Source organism: Copidosoma floridanum, unplaced genomic scaffold (genome assembly GCF_036245765.1).
Source record: "Copidosoma floridanum isolate Cflo_tuat_1 unplaced genomic scaffold, Cflo_Japanese_pri ptg000006l, whole genome shotgun sequence".
NCBI lineage: Eukaryota > Metazoa > Arthropoda > Insecta > Hymenoptera > Encyrtidae > Copidosoma > Copidosoma floridanum.
The window spans coordinates 1,323,374-1,350,782 of record NW_028321883.1 but is presented as its reverse complement, the minus strand read 5'-3'; the positions used below and the strand labels follow the sequence as shown (position 1 = coordinate 1,350,782).

The 27,409-nt window shown below is 29.4% G+C and overlaps 1 protein-coding gene across 5 annotated transcripts in view; it reads left to right on the top strand.

The window, feature by feature from the left end:
• Nuak1 (Nuak family kinase 1) overlaps nt 1-27,409 on the top strand; it is a 687,224-nt gene that overhangs the window by 492,343 nt on the left and 167,472 nt on the right. For 4 of the 5 annotated variants that reach the window (XM_089598605.1, XM_089598604.1, XM_089598607.1 and 1 more), the window contains one exon: nt 16,150-16,627. In XM_089598605.1, the coding sequence (XP_089454731.1) occupies nt 16,150-16,627 (478 nt within the window). The remainder of the gene's footprint in view (nt 1-16,149; nt 16,628-27,409) is intronic. The other variant, XM_089598606.1, reaches the window with a different exon arrangement.

The following is a 27,409-nucleotide window of genomic DNA, read 5'->3' as shown; positions in this document are numbered from 1 at the left end:
AATGAAATCACTAATAAGACGCTCTAAAGCTGCATCTACGGTAATACAAGACAATGTTGATACTGCATGGAAGGAGCCTAATGTTCTTACTATCGAACAAGAAGATAAGAACAAGAAGAAATAAGCCACATCGAAAGAAAAAATGCATTGTATTATACTCAAAACAGCTTCTTGTTCAAGTGCTAACCAGCAAGACACAGATATATAAAACAAAATTACACTCCAAAGCAGAGTAACTTGACATCGTCCACTCATCCCACAGCTGCATTCGAAATGTTATACCATTAATTGAATGCCATATGCTATACGTGACATCCAAGTTAGAACAGCTACTGACGCTCTAGAAAGACACTTTTAAGCTTTGTATGGAGTGCTTAAAATAGTACTCAGTGATAATAGAAAGAGTTTTCGAAATAATATACTAAAAAATCAAGCCCAAACTTTTGGTTTCAACCCTAAGACCAGTACACCTTACCATCCCTAATCTAACGGTTCACTAGAACGTAGCCATGCCATGCTTGCAAGCTTTTTAAGAACAAAAGCTATAACCAAACAGCATTGGGATAAAATATTACTTTTGCTATACATTAATACAATACATCCACTACATAGAGCTACGGGATTTACACTTTATAAATTAGTGTACGACAGAAAGGCACGTCGAGCAAATCCATATCCAATCGAAAATCAAATGCAATCTTATAACAATTATCTTATGATCTGATCCGTTGTTTAAGAGACATGCACGAAAAATCTCATGATGAGCTCATAAAATATTTACATAAAAGTAAACAAAATAATAATAAACGTGCTAGACCTCAGATTTTAGAAGTCGGTATGTGAGAGTACGCAGTAAAAGAATCTTGGAAAAGAAAATTAGATAAGTATATCAACGGAGTTTCTGAAATTACCTATATTAATAAGTATACTAACAACATAACACTTAGAGTAGAAAATAAAAAAGAATTATCAAGCATGTAGATGAAGTGAAATGTTGTTACGAATGAGATTTCCCTCGTATTTCAAGAATTTCAACAACTTAACGAGATGATTCTTGAACTACTTATAATGGAATTTATCACAACAAAAGAACTTTTACCAAATTCAATAGACCACCCACTGCCAAAAAGCTTCCATAAAAATCAATAAGTCTCCAATAATCCTGGAATTTTTTGTGTGCACCAGAGTAAAATTTGTCTCATCCGTACACAACGGACAATAACCGTGCTTTTAGATTTTTAAAATCTTACAAACCATAACAAAGAATCAGATTATCAAATGTATGATTTATTTAATCACTGTCGTAAGCAACTACATTAAAATCAATGTGAAAAATTAATACCTCTATCACACTTAAGACAACTACTTAAAAGTATCGATTTATAACAATTCGAGCTACAACAATTTTTCTTACTAACTATTTAAATTTTTGACTTATCATTAAACGAATTTTACAGTATGAAGAAACTGGGTGCCCCTCTTAAGCTCGTAGTATGGATGTCCAAGAAAATTTTTGAAACAATTGACGCAAACAACAAAGAAGAAATTGCTTCTGAATCAAACAATTTTTAGTAAAGACGGAAAATATTTCCGTTCTTCTTGCAAATCAAATGCACATTGTACGATGAATCTTAGAAATGCTTGACAAGAAAGTGGAGTAAAAAAAATCAATACTTCAAAGCTTACACAACAGGTACGGAAAATAACCAGAAATACCACGCATTTGTCACTACAGTAAAAATTGATACAATCTCACTATCAATAAACAGTACATTTGCTGGGTAGTACATTTTCAATAATTCTTGTAATACATACTACAATCATATATGATATCAATTAAGGCAATTAAAACTACTGCTGAAAGTCATCTTCATCTTCTACTACTTTTGTAAGAAAAATTAAATTGAATAGTAAAAGAAATTGATTCGTTCAGTAACAAACACACCCTTCTCATAGATGCAGTACGAATCACTGAATTACATTGCGTTTCTCCTACAACAGCTGTAATGAATGACGGAAGATGAGCCGTTACAATAACATTTCTTTTAATTGGAAACAATAAATATAGCACTTACAAAATGTATTCCCTATCTATGCTACAAAATATACATAAAAACGCAAGGTTACGGCAGTATCAAGCCCAAAACAGACTATCTAATTATAAACTACCAATAAAGTAATTATTTTTTATCTCATGAAGGTTAGATAAATGAATGTGTGCACTACGGTCAATTACTATCATGTGAAGCTTTCTATGCAATAATGGAAAAATTCGACGATGCTACTTGCATATTTCTCCTTTTCATTAAACCCACAGAAAAAATCCTAAGAAATGTGAAATTATGTTATATAATTCAAAAAAACCTTCTTATTTAATAATGTTAAAATACACTTAAGAACAGCTATATTCTTCTAGAAATCCTTTTATACTTTAATTAACTTGTGATTATGACCATTGCACAGAATTAACAGTCAACGGTACCAAAATTCTCACATTAAGTGGTCAATGTACCACTCACTCTCGTGATGTCACCCTATACGGAGTTAAGATAATCAAACCAAATTATACTTACATTTAAGCATATAATAACCTGAATTAACTTTAAACCTATCAACACTATTATCCCAAGATATTATTTCTGGAACTACAACCAATACATTCGACTCAAAGAAGAAGTATGAACAGTTATTATACACTAGGCTGAGTTTAATGATGCTCAATCATTACAAGATATAGAAGGAAAACTGAGAGAAATCGCAACTCATAAAACGGAGAAGTCTTTAGAAAAAATTTACCTTGATGCAGCATTCGGGGAAAATTTAATTATTATTGTTATCATACTGATTACTTATCAGATATCTATAATCCGGGTACAAAAGATTGGAAACCGAAAAACTCATACTATGGATCATCCAATGCCCCTTACGATAAGGCAACCATCAGCACAGTCATTCATTTAAGAACTACAACGAAAACAGTAGATGATCGCAAAATTTTCACAACCTCAGCAAGACCAATGAGGTATCCAACACCAACTCAAAGAACACTTCTTCCAAAGAATATAGAGACAGTTAACACTTACATGTCAAACGGTGAAACATCACCATCGAGCGACCATATCAAATTACCCACACAAGGAATATGGTGGAGTATATATACTATTGTACGTTACACTGTCTATATATATATATATAGTTTTCTTTGGAAATGATACGAATAAAAGAATTAAACCAACTAAAAAATGGGTGTTTTGTTTGTATAATTTTAACAAAATTACATTGCACATAAAATCTTCCACTACCTAAAAAAAAAAGAAAAAAAAGAACTGTACTCAGTTATGATTCTTTCTTAATGACTTATCTCCAAACGTACTAGGCTGTTGCACCGAAGGTATACTGGCTATAGTTTGTCACAGTTTATCTTCACCCCTTTCTCAACGAAAATCTCGTTCCATATTGAACGTATCATCCGTTCATCTCGGGTCTATTGCATCAACCCGAACTAAAACAAAAAAAAAAACGGAAAAACCTGTGTAACTAAAGTTTTTTTTTTATAATAACACACAATATATAAGTACTTTTTTTCTACTAACTAAAATAGTGGGCTGTTGACGATACTTTCTTTTTAATTTTAAATTAACTGACTAGATTAGAGGATGGCACAAGTGGAAGTGAAAAAAGCTTCATTTCCTATGCTCACCTTACAAAACTCCACATTAGCAACAATTTTATTACGCTGGCCACAAATATGAATGTACACGTGGAATTCAGTTTTCTTCTTTTTTAATATTGCAAATTCACTATACAAGAAATCATTTTTATATAATCTTATTGAATCAACAACCAAGCTTTGCCAATACAATAAACTTATATTTGTTAAAACAATGTGACTTTTTTTTTAAATTTATATTTGTTCATAAGTTCACAGTATATAACTAATGCATAATTTTAAAAATTGAATCAATAATAAGATTAAACTATATGACTTTAACAACAATCTTGTAAGAAAGTAATTTAAGCAGTTAAAATATAAATAAATAACTAAATATCAGTTAATTGATTTCCAAAACTAAAACTCTTTTTACGACAGTTGAATGTCAACAACGTCCAAAATTTATTACCAATGGTACCCAAAACTTTTTTAAAACCATATTTCTAAGAACCTATAGAAATAATCAAACAATCTGCAATAAAAATAATCTGCTGAATGCATTGGCAAAATGATATTAGCTAAAGTACCTTTAAAAAATAAACAAATTGCAGAATACGTTGTTAAATATATGTTGCATGGCCCTCATACCCCCCAAAGTCCGTGTTGCAATTAACGTAATAATGTGTCAAAAATTTCCTTAACCTTTTGTTGACATAACATTGTTAAAGAAAAAGTGGTAGCCTCAATCACATTAGAATAAACAATATTTTTAACGATCAGTTAGATAAAACTTAAACTAAAGATAAAATTTTAGTTTATAATTCAGCGGTTGTACCATGTTCTACATTTTTTAATGAAATATGAATTTTACATACATGTTAGGTTTTGAGCATCCATAAAAAGCAATAAATATATTTATAAGTACGTTTACTAAAGTAGTAATACAGCATTGATTGATATTTGAAGAGTATATCAGTCTAAAAATTGAATGCTAGACAAAATTGAAAACAATTTTGACTGTAGATATTTAAACCCGATGCAACACAGTAAAGCAAGTCACAGAAAGGTAAGTCTAATAAGAAAATGGCAGAAACCCTTAACAGCTGGGTTTCAGTAAAATTGAGTCAATAATCATGCAAAATCATTAAGATACATTAATGTTCCAAGAAACTATACTTTTATCAGTAATCTTAAGATTTAGGAAAAAACATACGAAAAAATACAGGGATAGGTGAATTAAATGTAAAACATTCTAATGATCATAAACACTTCTTAACAGTCATTATTAGATAAAAGACATAAAGAAACATTGTCCAAATATTAAAGAGCACACAAAAATATGACATATCGACGGTTGGGTAAAAGACAGAGCCAACTCAGATACTTGGTGAAAAAGGAGACAACTCGAAATTTGGGTTGAAAAAGGAGCCAACTCAGGTTCGGGTTGAAGAAGCAGCCAACTCGGGAGTAATTTTTTTTCATCAAGTTTTGTCGTGGTAGCACTGAAATTCACAATATAGGTATACCTATATAAACGAACAAATATTTTCCATTAATTCAATGGTTCAGAAAAATAATTTATGTTATTGTAATAGAGTGTACTACACTTCTTCAATTATGTACTTTACAAGTCTGCTGCGATTAGACATAATTCTATGATCAGACTATGGACGTAAATCATTTTAAATGTTCTTAAAAAAATTTTTAAATACTTTTTTGTTTTCAAACATCGTGTTAAATAAAAAAAAACTTGTGTTAACTATAAAAATGTTTTTTTTTGTGAACTGTAGCATGAACAGTTATTGTAATCTTTAATTTTTCTCTACTATTAATACACTAACCTTTCAGAATTTTATTATTGCTATGAGTTTAATTGATAATGATACTCCAATTCATAAAATATTCGAAAAAGCTAGCCCAATTACGATTCCTTTTTAGTTACAACTTTTTGTGTAGCATTTATAATGATAGAAAAAAAAAGTAATAACAAAAACAATGAAACTTAGAGTAAAAAAATCTTATGTAAAATATATCCTTCGTAAAACAATAAAAAAAATTTTTTATTTATTATGCAAGAATAAAAAAATGACCAATTTAGTCTTATCTATTGTAAGTAAATAAAGTGCATTATATTCAAAAACTTCAGATACCAATAACATAAACTAGTGATTCTCAAGCATAATTTGTATTGTTAATAATTAAATGAAATTGGATGTATGAATATTAATACATACAAGCTTATGAAGCATCTCGTTATAAAGAAATTTTAATAATACATACATAATTTTTCAGTATGTGTATATAAAGCAGGAGGGCTTCCCCCTTTTCCGCGCTCTGTGAGACATCCCCCAATTTTTTAATATCAGTTAAATACTTTACTTTTTTGATTTGTCTTTCGAAATTTAAGTAAAGTAGTGTGAGTCAAAACAGAAGTAGTGTAAATTTAATAATTACATCTTTATACATTTGTAAGACGATTTTTGTTTAGTTTTTAATATTAAAAAAAATAGCACAAAAAGCATGGTGAAAAATTATTAAACACCCCATATAGCTTGGCTCACATTAAACTAAAAAGATATTTATGCAAAGTTAATAAAATATGTCAACATTTGAGAATATTAGAATATTGTTATGAAGTTAAAATTTGAAAAAACTTAAAACTTGAACATGATTCCGAAACTGGTAATATTTTTGAAGAAGCAATAACAATTATATTACCATACGAATGAAGACGATTTTTGCTTGGTTTTGAATTTTAAAAAACATTATTAGGAGAATAAATTAAAAATAAATATAAAAAAAAGATTTTACAAATGACTTTCGTAATAATTATACTTATAGTTTTCTGGATAATAATTAAATTTTTAACTCGGAAGGTTAATCATGCAAGTCTTTCAATTTACTAGTACAAACCATCAGTTGTTATATAAAAGATTGAAATATTAAGGAAATACCTTTCTGTAAAAATGTATTTGATATAATGTACATGGATTTAGATAGGAATCGCATCTGTATTACTTCTAAAAAATATGACTAGTCATAGAATTTTTTATGTACTTCTAGACATTTTTAGAATTTGCAACTAAAAAAAACAAATTAAGAAAAATTAATTAAATTATATGGAACAAGGCTTCTATAATTCTGAAAAAAAAGCTTTACAAATCGTTGGAAGTACGTTTCCAAACTTATGTGGTATAAGACGTTGCTTTGGTGATTAGTTAATAGTATTAGGAGAAAACTTCTGACCACCTTTTCCAGGAAGAAAAAACGGTAATGAACTACAATAATAAAAGAAACTATAAAATCTTTATTTTTGTGGCACGATTTCAAAATTTTAAAATTACGAAATAGTATTCGTTATTATAATACAAAATTTTAAAAATTCTTGTTAGGAATTGGAGAAACAAAATAGAATTGCATAGAATTTTTTAAGTCCACGATATCACATGACATCTATACTCAAATACTTGGTAATTACAGCAACTATTCTATTAGTAACGTAATCCTTACTTCACATCATAAATATACTTTTTTTTAAGACAATAAAATTTCAAGCTTACTAAATGTAGAAGCTTAACCTTATTATTGCATCGACAATGCAGCGTATGAATATGTTGATGAATTAGATGATAATATCTTTATAAATTTTTTCATAAAAATGTTATACATACAATTTTCGGGGGGGGGGTCTAAAGGGAGCTGAGGGAGAGCGGGAAAGAGCTAGCTTAAATACAATTATATCAAATATCACATGAAAACGAGCGACTAACTATGTGAATCAAGGGAAAGCTGAGGGGTTGCTAAGAGGTAGCTGAGAGGGAGCAGGTTGGAGTAGGGGGAGATGAGACTTACTTTTGTCTATACAACTATATAGTATAGGGAGAAATACATCCATATATAGGAGAATTGTAAAACGTCTGGAGTTTGATAGTAATTGTGGAAGTTCTTATTTATCCATACAAACAAAAATTGATATAAGAGAAAATGATAACTATCACAAAATCTGTTATTACTCAAATAATTTATTCGATTGATGGGAAATAAACTACAGATTAAATCACGGTTTTCGAAATCATATTCAAAACAAAAAAAAAGTAGTCTCTACTAATGGTGTTGACTGGTACAGCATCTATATGACTTCCAAATAAAATGATCAGTTATAGAACATTTTGTTTACTATAAGACTTAAATAATTAAGTAAGTTTATTCTTGGAGTGTGAAGCTTAAAAAAATTGGGACAAGTAGATTTAGTTATATTAAAAGAGGCTTTTGAGATTTTACAAAAAGTCTTAGAAATAATTGAAAGAATATCGCATGATTTATGTCATATTAACCTGCATTTTGGTAAAAAATTAATTCTTTTAGGGTGAGATTTTAGACAGATTCTCTCAGTTGTAAAAAGTCATAAGAAAAGCATGATTCTATGAAAAACTATTAGATCATCATATTTTACTCATTGTTATGTATTCTAAGACTGAATATTAACACTTATTATTTGTGTAATATTAACTAATAGTAAGGATAACTATTAGTTAGATTTCACATATACTTTAGATTTTACCTTCCTATTAAAAAACGCTGTTTCAACATCCATCTATTTAATAATTAGATTCTTGTGACAACAATTTGTAAGTAACATTTCAAAGCTTTGCATTCTTGCAGCTGGTGGATAGATATCATTAATTAAATTATTTTGTTAGTATCCTCTTACTACTAATCTAGCTTTTTAAAAGCATCGTTAGCGTTTATAGTATAAACCACTTTTAAGCCTAAAGTTTTTTTACCATTCGGTTTATTCACAGAAATCTAAGTTTTGACTTTAGTTAAACAATATATTTCGCCTTTTCCCAATATCCAGACTCATTGCTACTCATCGCATCATTATAAGAAACAGATGTCTCAGTATTGGCAACATTTAAATAAATAATACTACTGTACACAAAATTTTTATCTCTATGCCCAGGCTCTTTTCTTTCTCAAGTTGATCGTCTTAAATGAAATTTTTATTTTCATCAGTGCCGTTTGTATTTAAATAACCGTTTTTTTCAAGATTCTTTGATTAAAACTAACTTTTACTATTTCATTTTCTGATTTGAAACCAATACAATTTAAGCCATTTCGATAATATCAACGTGTCTTGTAACTACTATTTTATTATTTAACAAAACTCTATAAAATATGTTTTCATAACCTAATGAAATGTGTCAATCAATTAGAATTATTATTATCTTAAAATGTTTCATATAATTCAGTAATTGAAATGTTTTTGAATTAATAAAATTAACTTAATCAACAACTAAGTTATGTCTTATCTGATAATTTAATAAATTTAGAAAATCCAGAAATAGTTAAATTTACAAAAAGTATAAATAATACAGTTTTGGATTCGCGTTTACAATGTTATACACTTTATAGTTTCCTAAACTTAACTATAATCGTTGGTTAGCCGCTGCTTGCGCGCACGCAGTCGCAAGATCTTACAAAGTTAACCACAACAATGTTCGTAATCCTACACGAGAGTACTCGTGGTGATGACAATAATTAGGCTTCTGCTTTTAACGTTAGAACTCAAGTCAACGGTCCTTTTTTACTTATTCCTCCTTAATTCACTTTTTAGGCGAGTTTACAGTGGCCTGGTTTGCTCGAACTTTTCTCACACAGCTTACTCATCGAACTAAGACTTACATTTGCTTGAAATGCACGCTTTTAACACGTAGCTTAATCACTGAACTAAGTCTTACATCCGCTTAAATGACACAACAGAACTTAATCTCCAACCTTTATAGTTACTTTAGAGCACTTGATGAAACAATACTCCTCAAGGATGGTTTAGGTGACCTTCTCGCAGCAAAAATTGCCTAATTTCTCCCTTACTCTCCTCCTTTAATGGGAGGTCTCCCATTTCCTTTCCTTGTCCCTTTCCCAAGTGTTGAGTGCCCATAGTAGTGCCCTTAATAAACTAAATTTTTATATGACGAGGCAAAATAGTATATAAAGTTCTTATTAGAAATTTCATCACTGTAACCGCAACCTCCATCTATTACATATCATTAATTTTTTTTACCCAAACAAGAATTAAATGAAATTATATGAAATTGCATACTTCATGGTAAGGGATAAGTAAAGAGATTGATTAGTTTTACTCATTATAATTGCTATTAACTGTAGGCTAAGATCCGAAGGTTCTCAATGAACATATGTGACTTTCAAACCACTACGATACATTGTTTTGATAGCTCAGATGTTTAAGGCCTATGCCTTTAGTCAGATTGTTTTGCATTCCTGGATTCAATCCTCATTGCCGTCAATGTTTTTTTTTTAATGCAATTTGCTGTTCTGTTATAATTTTTTATTAAAACTTTAAGTTAAATTTATGTACTTTATTGTCAGATACGTCACAATAAAAATTTTTTTAATGCTGCTTCTATTAAATAATTTGTCACGTGAATATTTAATGTTAGTAATGCTTTTATGTAAATTCGTAACACTAAACACATAACATTTAAGGTTATTACCATAAATCATACGTTTTCAAACTCCGAAGAAATTATAGACATTTATTTTACGAGATAAAAGAGCCGAAGACACAAAAAACTTAGTCTTATTTTAACAATATCAAAAATCATAATTACTAAAAAAGTACAGCATACACCCAGTTAAATATAAATATTTTTCTAGATACACATATCATTTATATATATTTTTGCTTGTCTTTACTTTCCTAATTTAAGCCTTGTGATTATTGACACCTCGGTCTGCAAAGTTGTACTGTGTAAAAAAACAAACCATTTTACATAAAATACATTATTTTTTAAATTTGATACAAATGGTTATTAAAATGTGCTTAAAATGTATAATTTATTCACAGACAAAAGTAAGTTTTTCAAATTATTGTTATTTTTGTAACTGCGACTACCAAATATTTCAAATTGAAGCTCAAATCACACTTTATATTAAGTTTTAAACTTTTTTATCAGAAATGATTAAGCTCTTACGAATGAAAAAATTGTTATTGAATATCATAAACGAGCTCGCAAAATTCTTATAGCAAGTAGCTTAACTCTAAGAATCTTAAAAAATTTCGTAATAGTTGTATTGATCAATTTTAAGAATCAAAGCTTTATATTTAAAGCTGTATGCTCATGAATATCAGAAAATATTTTAAACACTTCTCGATTTGAAGAGAAGGTATGGTTTAAACCGGAAGACACATGAAATATTCAGATAATGAATAGGTAGGTCTTATAATACTTTGTGTGCGGGCGTGTGTGAGAGTATCTCATTAGTCTAATCATTTAATCAGTCGTATCTCAGATACTTTTTGACCTACTTTAACAATTTATGGCTGAGATGGTTTACTTTTATGTTTCGGTTTAAGGGTTAGAAGAAAAACAACAGTTATACATTTTATTCAGATTATTTTTATGATTTTAAAAAAAAGATTTGTCGTTGTATTAATGTAAAAAAAAATCATAATCTAATTATATCTTATGATTAAGTTGATGAATTTAATTATGCAAGGTCTTTTGTTTGCTTTTTTTTGAAGTAGCTTTGATTATACATTCAAGGTTTATATATTATTCAGATTGTTACAACAAGTTAATAATTTGTCATATGAATTCATCTCTCAGTATAGTTTTATTTTATTCAAACAAGAAATATATTTATCTTTTATTTTCACACATTTCATAAGCTTTTTTTTTCCTTAATGAAATGATAATTTGATTTTTATTGAATAAATATTCTGATCCCATTGACAGATTAATTTTTTTTATCTGAGGCTGTAATATCTATATTTAAATGCTTACTTCAGTTAAGAGATATACATATAGTTTCTCAGTCAAAAACTATTAGCTATTATTTTAACTATAAATCATAGCTGTATTTACAGCTATAATCAGCTACAATAATAGCTATAATTGACTACAAAGTAGCTATAATTATGTACAAATAACAACTATAAAAAGTAGCTGTTTACAGCTATAAATTTCTAGCGAATTTTAATCTTACAGGATTTATACAATAATCTTGCTTTTTTGTAAGGTATATCAGCCACATAAGATGATATTATCCGTATAATAACACTAAAAGTGGGGGGTTAAAGTCTTTCTGAACAATAAACGAAAAAAATTTTAACAGTAACATTTTTTTGTTTCTTCATTTATTGTTCAAGAATACTTAAACCCCCCCCCCCCCACTTTTAGTGTTATTATACGGATAATATCCTTTGTTATGCCTGATATACCTTACAAAAAAAAAGATTATTGAATAAATTCTGTTAATTAAAATTCGCTAGAAATTTATAGCTGTAAACAGCTACTTTTTATAGTTGTTATTTGTACACGGTTATAGCTACTTTGTAGTCAATTATAGCTATTATTGTAGCTGATTATAGCTGTAAATACAGCTATAATTTATAGTTAAAATAATAGCTAATAATTTGTTTAATGATAAATAACGTTGGGTTGCAGTTAACGACCAAATCATTTAATTGGCTTTCCTGCATAATTTAATAAGGTTCAAAAATTATCTTTTACTGCAGAGAAAGCAGTACAATATTTAAAAATGGCTATTGAGAGTGTCAAAAAACTGTTTAGATTTTTTCAATGGACAATGTAAACTTAGGCTCAGTATTTTTTCATAAATGAATTTGTCGTTATCTCCAATCAGTTAGTAACACGAGGTGCTTACTGGCAAAATTGTTAATTAACAAATGATTAATTAAGAGCTAAGGCGCCTTTAACGAAATAACACAGAAAGATAACTGGTTTCTTTATCAATTTCAATTATTCTTTTTACGAGCTTCCAAGAACAGCGATGAATCTAATGAATGGTATGAATGAAGACGTCAAGGGCTGTACTGTTCAAATTTTTTATTGTTGTTGACAACGTTTCAACTTCACATGAGGTAGTCCTTTTTAAGTCACTAAAATACAATACTATATAATAACAAATTATAGGAAATTTATAGACAACAACAGATTAAATAACAACTACTTACAAATTTGCAAAGAGCAACGTCAAAAAGATCAATAATATATAAATTTAAGAAAAGTTTTGTGCTCAAAGCAATGACAGCAATAAAATCACAGCAAAGTTAACAAAATTAAGATAAGGCCAAGCGTACGCACAATATAGATGCGTGCACGCATGTGAGATAGAATGATATGGCAAGGAGTACAAAAAAAATAGATGCGTGCATCATATGTATTATATTATTTATGTATTATATGTATTATAATATGAATTTAAATATACAACTATTGATTATTTAAAAAAATGTTTAATGTACTATTTAAAAATAATGTTTATTTTTGTGTGTCTGTCACGGCATTTACTGTATTTAATCTTGTTTTATAAACCATTTCAGAAATGATCTTCTGTAAAGTGAAACTTCTTGATCAGAAACCTTAACGGAAGAAATTGAATGTGTGGCCATTCTCTCACATGCATGTAAACAGCAGATTCTTTTTTATTTCTACAATCATTTTCATGTTCTTTAATACGTTTTTCTACTTTCCGACGTATTTGATCTACATTACATTTATCACAGTCATTGCAACAAAACATACAAACTGAAAATAGTTTATCTTGAATTTTAATTTTTTTTTTCAAGACAATTCAAAAGTTTTAATTCACAAAAGGGTTCAAAAACAGCATTGTAATTATATTTCTTAAAATGATTTTCAAGAGTTTGCTTGCAACCAATAATATAAGGGAAACAACAAAATTTTTAGGTTTATAATCTGATACATTGATTTAACCAGTAGATGCAAGTTCAATTATTTTAAGTCTAGAGTTTATATGTTTGAGAATGAAGTCAGAGGGATAATTATTAGCTTGTAAAATGGTAAGAGCCTTGTTAAGGTTGTGTTGATAGAATGATCTATCTGAAAGCTTAATCGCCCGATCAACTAACAAATAGACTACTCCAACTTTTTGTGAAACGGGGCTATGGGAAAAGAAGTTTAGATAGATACAAGCATATGTTTGTTTTTGGTACCAATAAGTTTTAATTATACCATAGTTGTCCCAGTGGATTGCTACGTCTAAAAAATTAATGGAATTATCAATAGGTTTTTCTAATATAAATTAAATGTGTTTATCTGTACTATTGAAATATATAAAAATGGCATCGATATAACTATTTGGAACTCAGGCAATAATGTCATCAACATAAATTTTTAAATATTTTATTGGAAATTGGTAAGTGTTGAATAAAAAAGTTATTATATCCTGCATAACTAAGTCAGCTAAAATTTGACTGCATGGAGTGCCCATAGCAGAGCCAAATCTCTGTAATATTTGTTATTATATACAAAGTAACAGTGGTCCATGATAAATTTAATTACTTCTAAGAATTTATTTAATGATAAATTGATATCTAAAACCAAAATATGCCGTTTTTTTCAATCGCACGTTTGACAGCCTCAAAATAAATATTATTAAACAAAGAAGTCACATTAAAGCTCACAAGACAGAACCCTTTTGGTACCTTAAAATTATAAATTTCATTTACAAACTCGAAACTATTTTTTATATTATATTTGAAAACCAGCAAAGAAGCTTTAAAAAATTTTGCAACCCAGTTAGAAAGGAAATAAGTAGGCGATCCTATAGAAAAAAACTAATAGTCTAAGGGGTTTGTCAGGCTTGTGTACCTTAATAAGACCGTAGCATCGTGATAAATTACATTTGTCTTTAATACATTTGAATATGATCGTTGTCAACAACAATGAAAAATTTTAACAGTATAACCATTGGCTACTTCATTCATACCATTCATTAAAATATTGTTGCAGTTTATAAAAAAAAAAAAAAATTACACCGTAAGGACAAAATGATGGCCATGTAAATGTTAGCTGCAACGAGAGTCACACCTTTATCAGGCCTAACAAAAAACATTTAAATTGCAGCGTCACTCATTGTAGCGCAACAGGAGGAGTACTAGTTGTTCCCTCAAGCTTTTTTGCGACTCATCGTAAGCTCAGTGCGTACTCTTGCACTCAAGTATTTTTCTAAGCTACTAAGGGTCAGTCGTACTCTCACGCTTCAGTATTTTTTTAAGCTGCTAGGATCGGTCGTACCAACCCTTAGCTCTAGTTATAACCATAGCAGCGACGTAGTTACGAAAGTAAAATCCTTTGGGATTAACAAATCACCTAAAGTTGAAAGTACGCAAGTGGGCATTTTTGTTTTAAGCGGGGCCCCAGTTTCTTCAAATAATAAGTGCAATCGTTACGTACATGATATAATTAGATATTTTTTTGTCTTTAATTTTAAATTTGTTTGTTACCTGCGACTTTTTTGTCATCAAAATGAAGTGTGAAAAATATAACCATTAAGTCTGTTGTTTATTGTGCTGAAAACTTGAACTGCGTGAAAATTTATTCAACTGCGAGGACACCTCAGGTTAAGCTCTCGACCATACAATTACTTCTTTATTAATGTAATTATTGTAGAATAAGCACTCCACGTTACCTGATAATTTGCGCTTGTGTAATTAATTAATGTGTAAATAATAATATTATTGGCCAATGAGTGTAACATGTTACTAATGATTCGCGTTTGTGTCATTATTTAATGCTTCAGTAATTAATGTGTGTAAGCACATATATTGCCACCTTCCAATAACTTTAAAAAAACATTTAATCGAAAGGAATGTTTTTCAACATTAAGTTTAAAAAAAGTCCTTCTAACATTGACCCAAAGAACTAATTTTCAAGTATTACTGCTTTTTTCGCATTTGATAAAAATTATTACACTTCCTGAATGATCCGCAGCCAAGAAATATTTCTATTATCTCACTCTTAAGTGTTATCAATTCTTATTTTTGAATGAATACTGCATACCGTATTTTAAAATACTTTTTTGTTTCACAAAGTTTCTGAATTATTTTAATTACGTATTAATCGAATTGCTTTATTTATTTCTCTAAGGAGTCAATAAATTAAAAAGAAGTATCACACCTCACTAAAAATAAGGAAACATATTTAAACTTTTTACAAATTTGTTTTCTGTTTCTAATAAAAATTTTAGTCTTTATAGTAATGAGCAGTAGACACGCTGACAACTGAAATGTAATTTAGACCAAAGAAAAGTGTAGCTAAACTCTGAAGTATAGCTAAGTAGCTCGATAATAGTACGTTTAAAAGTAGCGTTGCTATAACTGAAAATTAGAAAATTAATATCGATAAATTATTCTCTCATACTGTTCAGATTACTACACTATATTTCTCAAAGTTAAGCTACTTTCTGTAAGAATTTTGTAACCTCGTTTATAATGGTCAATAACAATTTTCTAAATCATAACAGCGTCATCATTTCTAAAAAAGAAGTTTATAAATAAATAAAAAGTGTGAATTTACCTTCAATTTTAAATATTTAGTCCATCTGCTTTCTATCAGACAATGAATAATTATAAATATAATCAGTTAAAACATTTATTATTCATTTTTATCACAATATGTTACTATTATACTCTTACATATTTACAGCAGCTTCAACTTTAATAAGAGAGATGCTGACAGTATGTCCAGTACAAAGAGCGAATATTAAGAAGATTTGCTCTCATTGGTGGATTAATAAAGGTTATGAACAGAGTTGCTCTGAATTCGCTGAAGAATTAGCTAAAAAAATGCCAGGACGATTGGACCTCTTACTTTCATTAGTGACTAAATCTACAAATGCTGAGAAGTTTGAGGTAGGAAGCCATCAGACATCTTCAGATTCACCATCAGTTACCAAACTAACAGAAGATCTATCTTTTAAGACCCTTCTGCCAATGAGATGCCATTCCGTTGGTAATGTAATAGAACTAGACACAAGTTTAGTTGGAAAAAAAAAAAAAGGAGAATTCATCGATGTGCCATCAACATATGATTCAACTATATTGACCTCTGAAAAAAGAGGACTTGTGAATGAAGGGAAAAGTACCACTCATCAAAATCTAATTGAGAAACTTTCTTTGACCAAGTAGGTTTATTTTATTGAATTTATACATACATATACTTGTTTTTTAAGAATACTACATACGTTGCTCCAAATTTATAATTAGATAAGATTCTTCAGAAATTTCGTAACTCAAAAAAGTGAGACCTAAGATAAGTAGACTACAAACACTGAGTCGCAGATCTTAAAGTAATGACATGGTTACAATATAGCCAGTATAGGTTCATTGAGAGACAAAAAATTTAACAGTTTTTCTCCAACCACATCATACTTCATGACTTTTTTAGCGCTCAAGAACATGCTCATTATACTTCGAATTATTTTTAAAGTTCGTTGTTTAATGGATTTCACTAGCAATTTTATTGTACTATATGCATAGTCAATTCGCCCAAAGTATTAAATTTTTTATTTGTTTCCAACAAAAGTGGTAAGCGTGTTTACGAATTGTAAACAACATTATTGGAATCGAAGTTCCGATTTCTATTCAAAGAGGCATTTATTAAAGTGAAACTTTTTATGTTAGGTTGTGAGCAGCCGTGTGAGGAGAAATGCGTTACAACAAAACGTAGCCACCTACCCTGCAGCCCAAGTCCTCTCCTCAATCTCCTCTCTCATGCACTTCCTCCCGCTCCGTCTCTCTCTTTCGCACCGCGGGCCACTCTACTATCTACCGTTCTGTCTCTCTTTCTCTCACCTGTAGTCTGTATGCCCCCTTCTCCTCACGCTGGTACTATACGTATAAATGTATACTTATATTATAGGTATGTTAGTATGTATATTTCTATGCACTACAATTAAACACTAAACCAATGTGCTGGTTGAAGCTGAGGTACAGGTATGGAGAATTGAGAAAAGAAGAGAAAAACAACAGCTGTACCTGTACTAGAGACAAAGTATACGCAAATATATTGTAGACATATACACATATTGCACGTCTTGGTCATGACATACATGTTTATATGCATACATGTATATTACATGTATGTAAAAAAATGTGCATAAATTATAATATATGTATAGTACGACAATCTTACTTTTGAAAACAAAAAAAAACGCTGTATCTCGAAAGGGAAGCAAAATTGACTAAAAATAATAATTTTTACGGGCCTTCTAAAGGGAAACTACATGATCGAAGTGCACGAATATGGCAGGGTTGGACCATGTACAAACACAATCTTAATTATTTCCTTTTTCGACTGTACCTTGAAATGGACAAGTAAAAAGAACATTTTTTTTATTCAGTATGACATGCTTAGAACATTAATACGAATGTTGACAAGACCTTCAAAGAATTTGTGTTACAACATAACCTCTCAAAGTAATGAAAACAGTCGTTTCTTGAAAAGAAGACTAAATAGGCCAAAAAACAATTCCACGTATAGAAAATAATTATTGAGGAGCGAAAGTATATGTTACACAGATTCATTCAAACAATCGTAATAACTCTCAAAATAATAAGTCATATCTCAAAGGCAACGCTGAATCCTACATATCCTAGCTATCAATTGATTTACATTCTATTCTCTATCATGTATAATAAAAATAATTGTCACGTGACCACAACGTATATTCTTATTATTCATTTTAAGATTAGTAAAAATTAGTTATAAGCACGGAAAAATTTTAATATTAATCTATAAGTAAGTTTAGAGAACGAATTGAATGACAAATTAGAACTTTACAATAGAAAATAGCTATATGTCAATTATTTTCCTTAATCTCAATCACATAGAGTGTGGATTATCTAGTGGTCAGTGGAAGCTTCAGTGCCTAAATAAGAAGTGATACTTGAATCTTATGTTAAACAATATAAAAATCTGAATATACCTTCTGTAAAATATTTTAAATAACCCACTGCAATGAATCAATTATGGTGCAATTATCATTCAAATAAGTATACGTGGTTATAAGGTTTGGTTTAAGTTAGTATTTTAATATTGAATAAATGAACAGTTATAAGGAGTGTAACAGAGTATAGTAGTCATGGCAGGACTTGCCAGGCTAAGCAGTATCCAAACCAGTACTAGACTGCCTGATTTCAACAATTTTTTCGGTTGTTTCAAAACAACTACCTACACTAATAAGATCTCCAACGTTGCACTTACACCTCTCTTATACGATCACATACTTATTTCTAGTTGTATGTGAATATATGTGTATCAACATCTAAAAAGATTGAAAGAAAATGTCTTGTAGTATCACTTCATCTCAAATAGGGTAGAATTATATGACAATAAATGTAGGTTAACCCAAGAAATGCGCTTATTTACGAATTAAAAGATTATTATAGACTAAGATTATTCAAGACACAATGATAACCGAATAATTCGTTTATAGTATCTTGTATAAATAAACTATTTATGGAGAAAGATGAACATAATAATATTTTCTTCCTAATAAATAGAAAGAAGTCGAACAAACGATTGTTCATTCCAAAACTAGAAAATTTAATTAAACTGAAAAAACATTAACTAATATGAAGAAAAGCTACAATTAAAAAAAACCTAAAAAATTTTAAAGTAAGTTATTTAACTAATTGAATTATTTATTAATGTACATGAAGTTTAATAAAAACAAATTTTATAAAATACTAATAAAAGTATCTGGATTCTGGAAGCAAAATCAGTTTATGAGATTTATCAAGAATTTGAAAAGTTCTAGATTCTAACACAGACTGATGTATTTTTTTTATTTTTTTCTTATGGAAAATTATCTAAATGTTGTGAATAATAATAAATTAGAATTCTGAGTTAAGAAGTACAAAAAATTGATTTGGCTATTGAGAAAACAAATATTATAGCAACATAATGCAGGAAAAAAATATAGTAGCAGCATAATGATACATTAGGATAGTACCCAATACATTGATAACAATCTTGGAGAGAGTTGATTTACTAAACATTTAAAGCAGCTTCAAAATGTGAAGGCTACTACGAGATGTTATTTTTTTTTGTGCCATTAGGGGTATGAATTTTCCCCGTATTAGAGAGTTTGTAATTAACTAATAAAAATTAACTTTGTTTAAAAGTTCTTGCAATTAATTTTGAACTCATTGTCTTTTGAAAAGTAGTAAAATAATCAGAAATTTATTCTCTTTACTATAAGTTAACTTTAGACTGACACATATCATTATTTTAACGATATTATTATTTCAATGAAACTATCTACGGCTTTTTTCTAATCCTTTCTTAACTTTAAGATTAGTTTTTTGTTATCAAATACTACTCTCTTGTAATTTTCATGGTTATTAATTGTACAGTTTTTCTTGACGAGTTAGGCTCCTCTTTCACTGCCAGAAACAGTACCACAGAAAAGTAAGAATAAAGTGCTCCAAACCCACATAACTCTGTACTAAGCTATGTCCCGCGGTGTGAGAGAGACCGCTGCATAACTACCATTTATGATTTCTTGGTTATTTTTCGCTTAGCATAAATTAAACCCAATACTTTTTTACAGTAGAATGATATTATAAATAGCATAAATTACTTTTCGTCTATAAAAATATTAATTTGCACTAACTTGTAATTGTTTGTATGCTTAACTAAGTTCCGTTTCACTGGGTAGTATTGAAAAGTTATTTGTAAGCTTTATCGTAATTTTTCAACTTTTTTAGAATTGGAGACAAATACTGACTTGATTAGAAATGTAATCTACAACCAGGCATTATCATGTTTTTCTTTATGGTTCAACTAGTTAGAAAAATCTTTTAGTTATTTTAAGTCTTTTCTTGACAGTTTTTGTTAATTTGTTTTTTTAAGGCTGTTTAGCAAAGTCCAGCCTTCTGCCACCCTGTTGACTGCGTCTATGCACGAAAAATCGTTATTCAAATTGCGTTATTGGCGTAATATGTAAAATAATGTGCTAAAAGACCGAGAATTAACTTTAGCTCAAACCAATACACAAATTTAGAAATGCAACATTTGGATACTAAGAAATTCACTAATTTTCAGGCGTATTTGAAAAAAAATATTACAAAATGGATTCGACTTGGAATTTATACGACTCACTGACTTTAATTTAAGATGAAAGAAAGGATAGTACTACGTTAAATAAGAAAAATTTGCTATTTATGAGCTACAACAAAGATGTATCCTCAAAGAAGGAAGCCCCGAAGAAATAAGTCCCTGGAAGAACGAGCAACCAATACCAGAAAGAATAAGAAGATTGAGGTACAAAACAATTTCCTGGTGTGAGCATGCAAACTGTGAAAAAATTTACTTCACACGACGAAACAAAGAAGATTCGAAAAAAACCAGCAAGTACTTGAAATTACAGTGAAAAACTGTAGATCGCTCTGTAGAAACTGTAACCTCGAAATGACCACGCCCCTGGTGAATTTTCCAAATTCTTGTATCTCAGTTTAGCGGCACCAGCCCCTATCCCCTTGATTTACCTTACGTCTCTCAGATGACGCCCAACAATTAGTGCGATGATACAAGGCAACGATATAAAATAAGACCTGCTTAACACGAACAAAAACCAGCATGAAACGAGTCCTTTGCCAGTGCTAGACGTACTTCCACACGTATACGTGTTACAAGGCGTCCTTATCCGCCACTCGCGTGGTGGGGCGTAAGTTTTAGCCATTTTTGACTAAACAAAGGTGTCAACTTTAAAAGTATCCTATGCTAGATTTGTTTTCTCAGTTGAGTCACTATAACTGACACGTCATTTGGAACTCACTTCAAATAATACAAATTTCTTCTTTTCAACGTTTTAATGGTATTTATCTCTCAATATTCATAACTACGTGCTTTGTCCAAGCTTCAATTTAAAGATTAGCCACTATAACATTGCTTGGGTATGGGTAATATGAGAAAATACAAGTGGCTAATTTCTTGAATTAGAGTTCCATTTAGTTACAATTTTACAGCCTAAATATTTATAAAAATATTTGTAATTCACATTACTCTATATTCCCATTTAGAAGAAAGTATAAATCGGATTCCTAACCAACACTTTTGAAGTATTGTTTTATGAGAAATTTTTTTACAATGCCTTACTTTGCTTAGCGAACTCAAGATATTTTAGAAAATATTTTCTTATAAAAAAAGTTTTTATTTATTTGCTTTTATGCAAGGATCTTACTAAATAATAAGATCTTTAAAAAATTGTGGTCATTTATTTTTTATAAGAAATGACAAATTATTTTGAACATATGGTAAACTAAGGTGTATGGAGATAAATTTAGTAGGTTCAAGATTTCAACTTTAAAAAAACATTCAATGCCTTGTAGTAGAGTAAAGTAATGTTTTTAAAAAATTTGCATTTTTTGACATCGTTTTTAAAAAAATTTTCAAAACCTTCCTAGTTATTATTGAAAAAAAAGTATTTTATGCTTGACTCTGGTTATAAGCTGTATCAGAACAGGCTTGCACGCAATTTGCGATAACTCTGGGCACAAATTAAGCTGCATCAATAAAAACAAACATTTCGTATCCTCATTATAGTACATAGATAATATCAGATTAAAATGAATGCTTATTACTTGCAAAATTATTTATTAATGTGTATTAACTTTAGAAGAAACATAAATAATAATAAAAAAATTCATGAAACAATCTTATATCGAATACTTTTGTTATTACCATTATTGCGTTACAGTCGAAGGTTATTTTACAAAGTTTTTAATATAATACGAAATTTCCATTTCAAGCAAGTGCAAGGACGGATTGATCTCTTTCAGAGCACGATTTAAATATTCAATTCAATTTGATTGTGTTTTTATACTTCTGATCTTACGAATTTTTTTATTTCATTTATTTTTAATAATTTATTTCTTACTTCTAGTTAACTATTCCTTATTTTCTTGGAAATGTTTGGAACTATGAGCTCTGTTTTATACTACAACTCAATTTTGTTTTGAAATAGTCATAACATTAAGTGCTGATTATTTCGAAAAATTTGTATTCACAGTGAGATACTTGATTTTTGCTGACACTATTCTTAGAAATATTGTTTTTGTTAGCATAAATATTAAGTACTGAGGTCTTGTAAGATAAGTTTTGAGAACCATTTGCTAAATTAGTCTGAACAGGATAGTGAGCAGTCATTGATAAGTCAAGAACATCTACGAAAAATGAATTGAAGTAATTCTTAAAATAGTGAATACAAGTATTAGATGTACTCACTGTATGAACTATCAGAAAACTTTTTTGAATCTTCATGCAATGGCTGAACTACTAGAACCAAGAGCTTGTTAGGCTGATGTACTGCAATCGCTGGTGAAGTAGAATGCTTCATAGTTGACGCAGCAACTGTCAAATGTGCATCAATATCCTGCAAAAAGGGGACAAGAGTTGAAGTACATTGTTGGTTGCTCAGAATTGCTGTAGCTGCAGTTGGGGCATGTATTTAGGCTAGTGCATGAATCCGTGGATACTGATTGCTAACTTAACTATTATAAGAATCTGGGTGCTGCGATATCTCAGTGAGTATTACTCGACATGTATACTGTAAGGTCAACAGTGTAGCAAGTATACACTGCAATTTTTTTTTTTTTTGTACATACTCTTGAGTGGTTTAAACGCTCGATTCACGCTGGTGAGTCATGGAAAGTTGCGAACTCTTTGTGGTTCATACATCAAAAATTAGAAAAATTTTGTTACTTAAATATTTATTTTTTTGCGTTAACTACTAAAAATGATACCAGTATACTTAATTCCAATGCGAATGCCACGAGCCACATTCTCAGTTTTCATATTATTTGGAAGTATTTTCACTACTGCCATTTTAATCTCATTTTCCAATCCATCTAAAACTTCGTAAATTCACATTTTCTATGCTTCAATATCTCCTGCTAAAATGTCTTGTTGAATATAAAGTCACGTGAGAGCTCGACCAGGCAAGTTTGAGAAAGCAGATAAAGCCCGGGCAACCACGCAACGATTTACTTACTATTCGCATATTTGAATTTTCAAATAGCGAAAAATAACTATTTTCATCGGTGTGCCTTGTTTCTTTTGGTTTTATTTACCCACTTTAATCGTACTCTACAGCTTTACTGACAACTATAGACCGTTAGAATAACGAAAATGAGACGTGTATATTTCTAAATGCTCAAAACAAGATTTTTTTAGGCTCAGTGTTCGCGAAACGGTAGTATCGTTTAGTAAGCTGCAAGTCTGATGATTGATAGATAGGCATGTTCTTGAAAAAAAGCAGTGCTGTCAACAATGTACGTTGGATATAGATGATCTTTCTGATCTCTCTTTATTCATCGTTGGGTCAGCGCAATAAAGAGCTTTTTCCAGAGCAATGACACGAGAGATCCTCTTTAAACTTCATGACAAGAAAGAGCCTTTTCAAATTTTTTTAGCAAGCGAGAGCCTTTTCTATTTTAATGGCAAAAAAGAGCCTTTTCAGAATAGATATTTTTTTCATCTGATTTAAGTTGGTAATACATTTTATATAAATTTTATTTTCGAATAAATAGTACAAAAAGTCACTGATTACAAATTTTTTTACCCACAGTTTAAGTTAGTGGGGCTATATATTTATTTTAACAATTTCTATAAAAAAATGGCTTTTTTACTGCTTGCAGAATGTCTCCTTTTCAGTGCTTTTTGCCATACATACCTTACAGGATTTTTGTTTCTCATATAAATACCTACAAAATAGCGGTAGTTTAAATCACTACGTTTTTTTACTTAATAACAAATTGCCTTCAAGGTTGAAAAAGCTATTTTTTCCACATTAAATATCTCAAACACATAAGTATCTACGGACTTACAATTTTTAGAATATATTGCTATCACTAATACAAGTAAGTATACTAAATTTAAAAACAATCAGTTTTGAACTTTTTGATTAATTAGCGATCGGAATTTTTAAAAGAATTTAGTTGCATATATATGCAACTAAGTTTCTAGTGCCATCTATATTTCATGAAAGCTTAAAAACTAAAAACTATTAAAATTTGATAACCTGTTAGAATTAAACAAAAAAAATTAATTTTTATTGATTTCATACTGGTTTTATTGACCATATTGGTTAACGTCAGACGTGAAAAACCATGTATCTTTTCTAATTGTAAATTTTAAGGATTTGCTTTTGCACAGTTTAAGAGCTAATATTTTTTCTCGAATAAAAAAATAAAAGTTTTCTTCCAGGACTTTCTGGAGATAAAATTTTTTTTTTTTTGGTTTCTTTAATTAGTGACAGCGTATTTTATGTTGTTGATTCCTGAAATTTAATGATGTTTAAGTTTAATAGTTGTATTTTAATAAAGAAACAATTTCAGTTTCTTATAACTTTTTCAAGTATGAGAAAACAAACGTCAGGTTTACCGTGCGATAGCCGATTACATAATCGATTTTAACAATGTCACGTGTATAGTGGGTTTTAACGTATTTTACATATATCAGATAATGACATCGATAACAATATCGATGAATCAGATATCACGGAAAGTAAATATAATGACTCAATTCTTTAAGATGACAAGAAAATCGTTGTTTCATAGGTCAATGTTAAGTTATGGTGAGCATGATGTTAAAGTACTTTTATTTTAGGTATATATTAAAGATAATTTGCACATAACAGATTTTATTTTATAAATATTTTATCCCTACTGTAAAATAGTTGTAATAATGTTTTGCGACTAGGTATCAATGTACATAATACAGTCGATATTTACGCAAATGCCTTGTTTAAATTGTTTTAAAAAATAAATTGTATATTCTTGTGTATCTCGTCAAGTTACACTAAATCAATTCCAAAAGGATTTTTATAGGCAGTATTAATAATCCGATACATGAGACTTAACGAGCACGTCAAGTTAAAAGCGTGAAAAATCAGTTCAGCAGCAGAGCCAAACTCAAGCGCTGGTCTCTCCTCCCACTCCACCACTGTATGCCTGTCAGCTCGCTCGGCTACCACATGGTAAACATGACGTCTGTTTTCTCAATATTAAAATAGGATGATACAATAAGGAATAAAAAGACTATTTTCTTTAAATACAACTATTAAACTTAAACCTTACCAAATTTCAGAGATCAAAAATGTAAAATACGCTGTCACATATTTATTTAGAAAAAAAAAATTTTCTCTCCAGAAGGTCCTAGAAGAAAAATTTAAATGTTAATTCGTAAAAAAATATCAGCTTTGGAACTGTGCCAAATCAAGTCTTCAATATTAACAATTAGAAGAAGTATGTGGTTTTTCACGTCTGACGTTAACGAATATGGTCAATAAATTCATTATAAAATCTGTAATAATTTCTTTTTTTGCTTAATCCCAGCAGGATGTTAGATTTTAATAGTTTTTTAAATTGTTAAGCTAGGTTTGATCAAAATTAGATGTTACTAGAAACTTTGATGCCTTATGCAATTAATGTATTTCAAAAATTCCGATCGTTAATTAATCAAAAAGTTCAAAACCAATTGTTTTAAAATTTAGTATACTTACTCCTATTAGTGATAGCAATATATTCTGCAAATTTGAAGTCTGTAGATACTTATTTGTTTGAGATATTTAATGTGCAAAAAAAATTGTTATTTTAACTTTGAACGCAATTTATCAATAAATAAGAAAACCTTTGGCCCACCACCATTTTGTAGATAGTTCTATAGAAAACAAAAAACCAATACATTATATACGGCAAAAAATGCACTGGAAAAAATATATTCTGCAAAAAGTAAAAAAAGTCATTTTTTTCCAGAAATTGTTAGAGTAAAAAATGCTTTCTCACCAACTCAAACTGTGTCTTAATATTTTTTTTTTTTTTTCACAAATCCTCGAATAATTACTTCCAAAAACGAATTTATTACTTTACATATTGCTCACACAATATTTAAATTAACGATTGCTATGTGCATGTGTCTTTTTTTTAGAAGAAATACCCTACTAAAATTTATCAGGTGAGATCTCAAGTGATTTCTCATCTCAAAATCTTACCTAAGAAATAAAATTTTGTGCTTTGACTTTTTCACATTATCAACATACTAAATAAATTTCCGACAACTTTTGAAAAATTTGAAGTTAAACATTTTTTTTGAAAATTTCCACAAAAAAATTAAGTTCAGAATTGAAAAAAATTTCTAAGTCCAAATTTTTCAAAAGTTGTCGGAAATTAATTAAGTATGTTGACAATCATGTAACCAGAACAAATATTATGTAACTAAAACTTCAACAATGATCACAAAAAAAAAGTTACGAAATCTAACACATCTTCATGTACCAGAAAATGTTTGAAATGGCATAGCTTAGGAATCAAAATTTGCATTAAAATTCAATCTTTATTGTGAAGTTGAATTATTTAGATAATAGGGTATGTAGAACATAGTTTTCAAAAAGTTAAAAAAATTAAAAGAGAAATAAAAAGTAACATATGAACAAAAATTATGTAAGCTATGAAACTGTGCAATAATGGAAAATTATAACTTGATGAAATTGAATGCTGAAACATTTTTAATTTAATTAAAATAACGTCCAATGGTGGAACTGTCCCATTTTGTGTTTATTAAAAAACAAAACGACATTTCGGCCGTTTGGACAATGTCCCAGCCCTCATCAGGTACAAAAGTCTGTGAGTAATAAAAAAAAAAGAATTCTTGACAATACAAATTTTGGTAAATACAATAAACGAAAATTAAGTTAAGTGTATAATTTACTTCTGCCTCTTACGAAGGGGATGTAAATCGTAATGTAGTCAGAGTTTTAATTTTCGTTGCTTTTATACCCTGCACATACACAAATGACACAGTATACGCACATAATACAATTAAATAAGAATCGCAAGCAGTTTCTTGTGAGACACACGTAAACAGATCATGTTTTCCTAATACCATAAATGAAACGGACCCT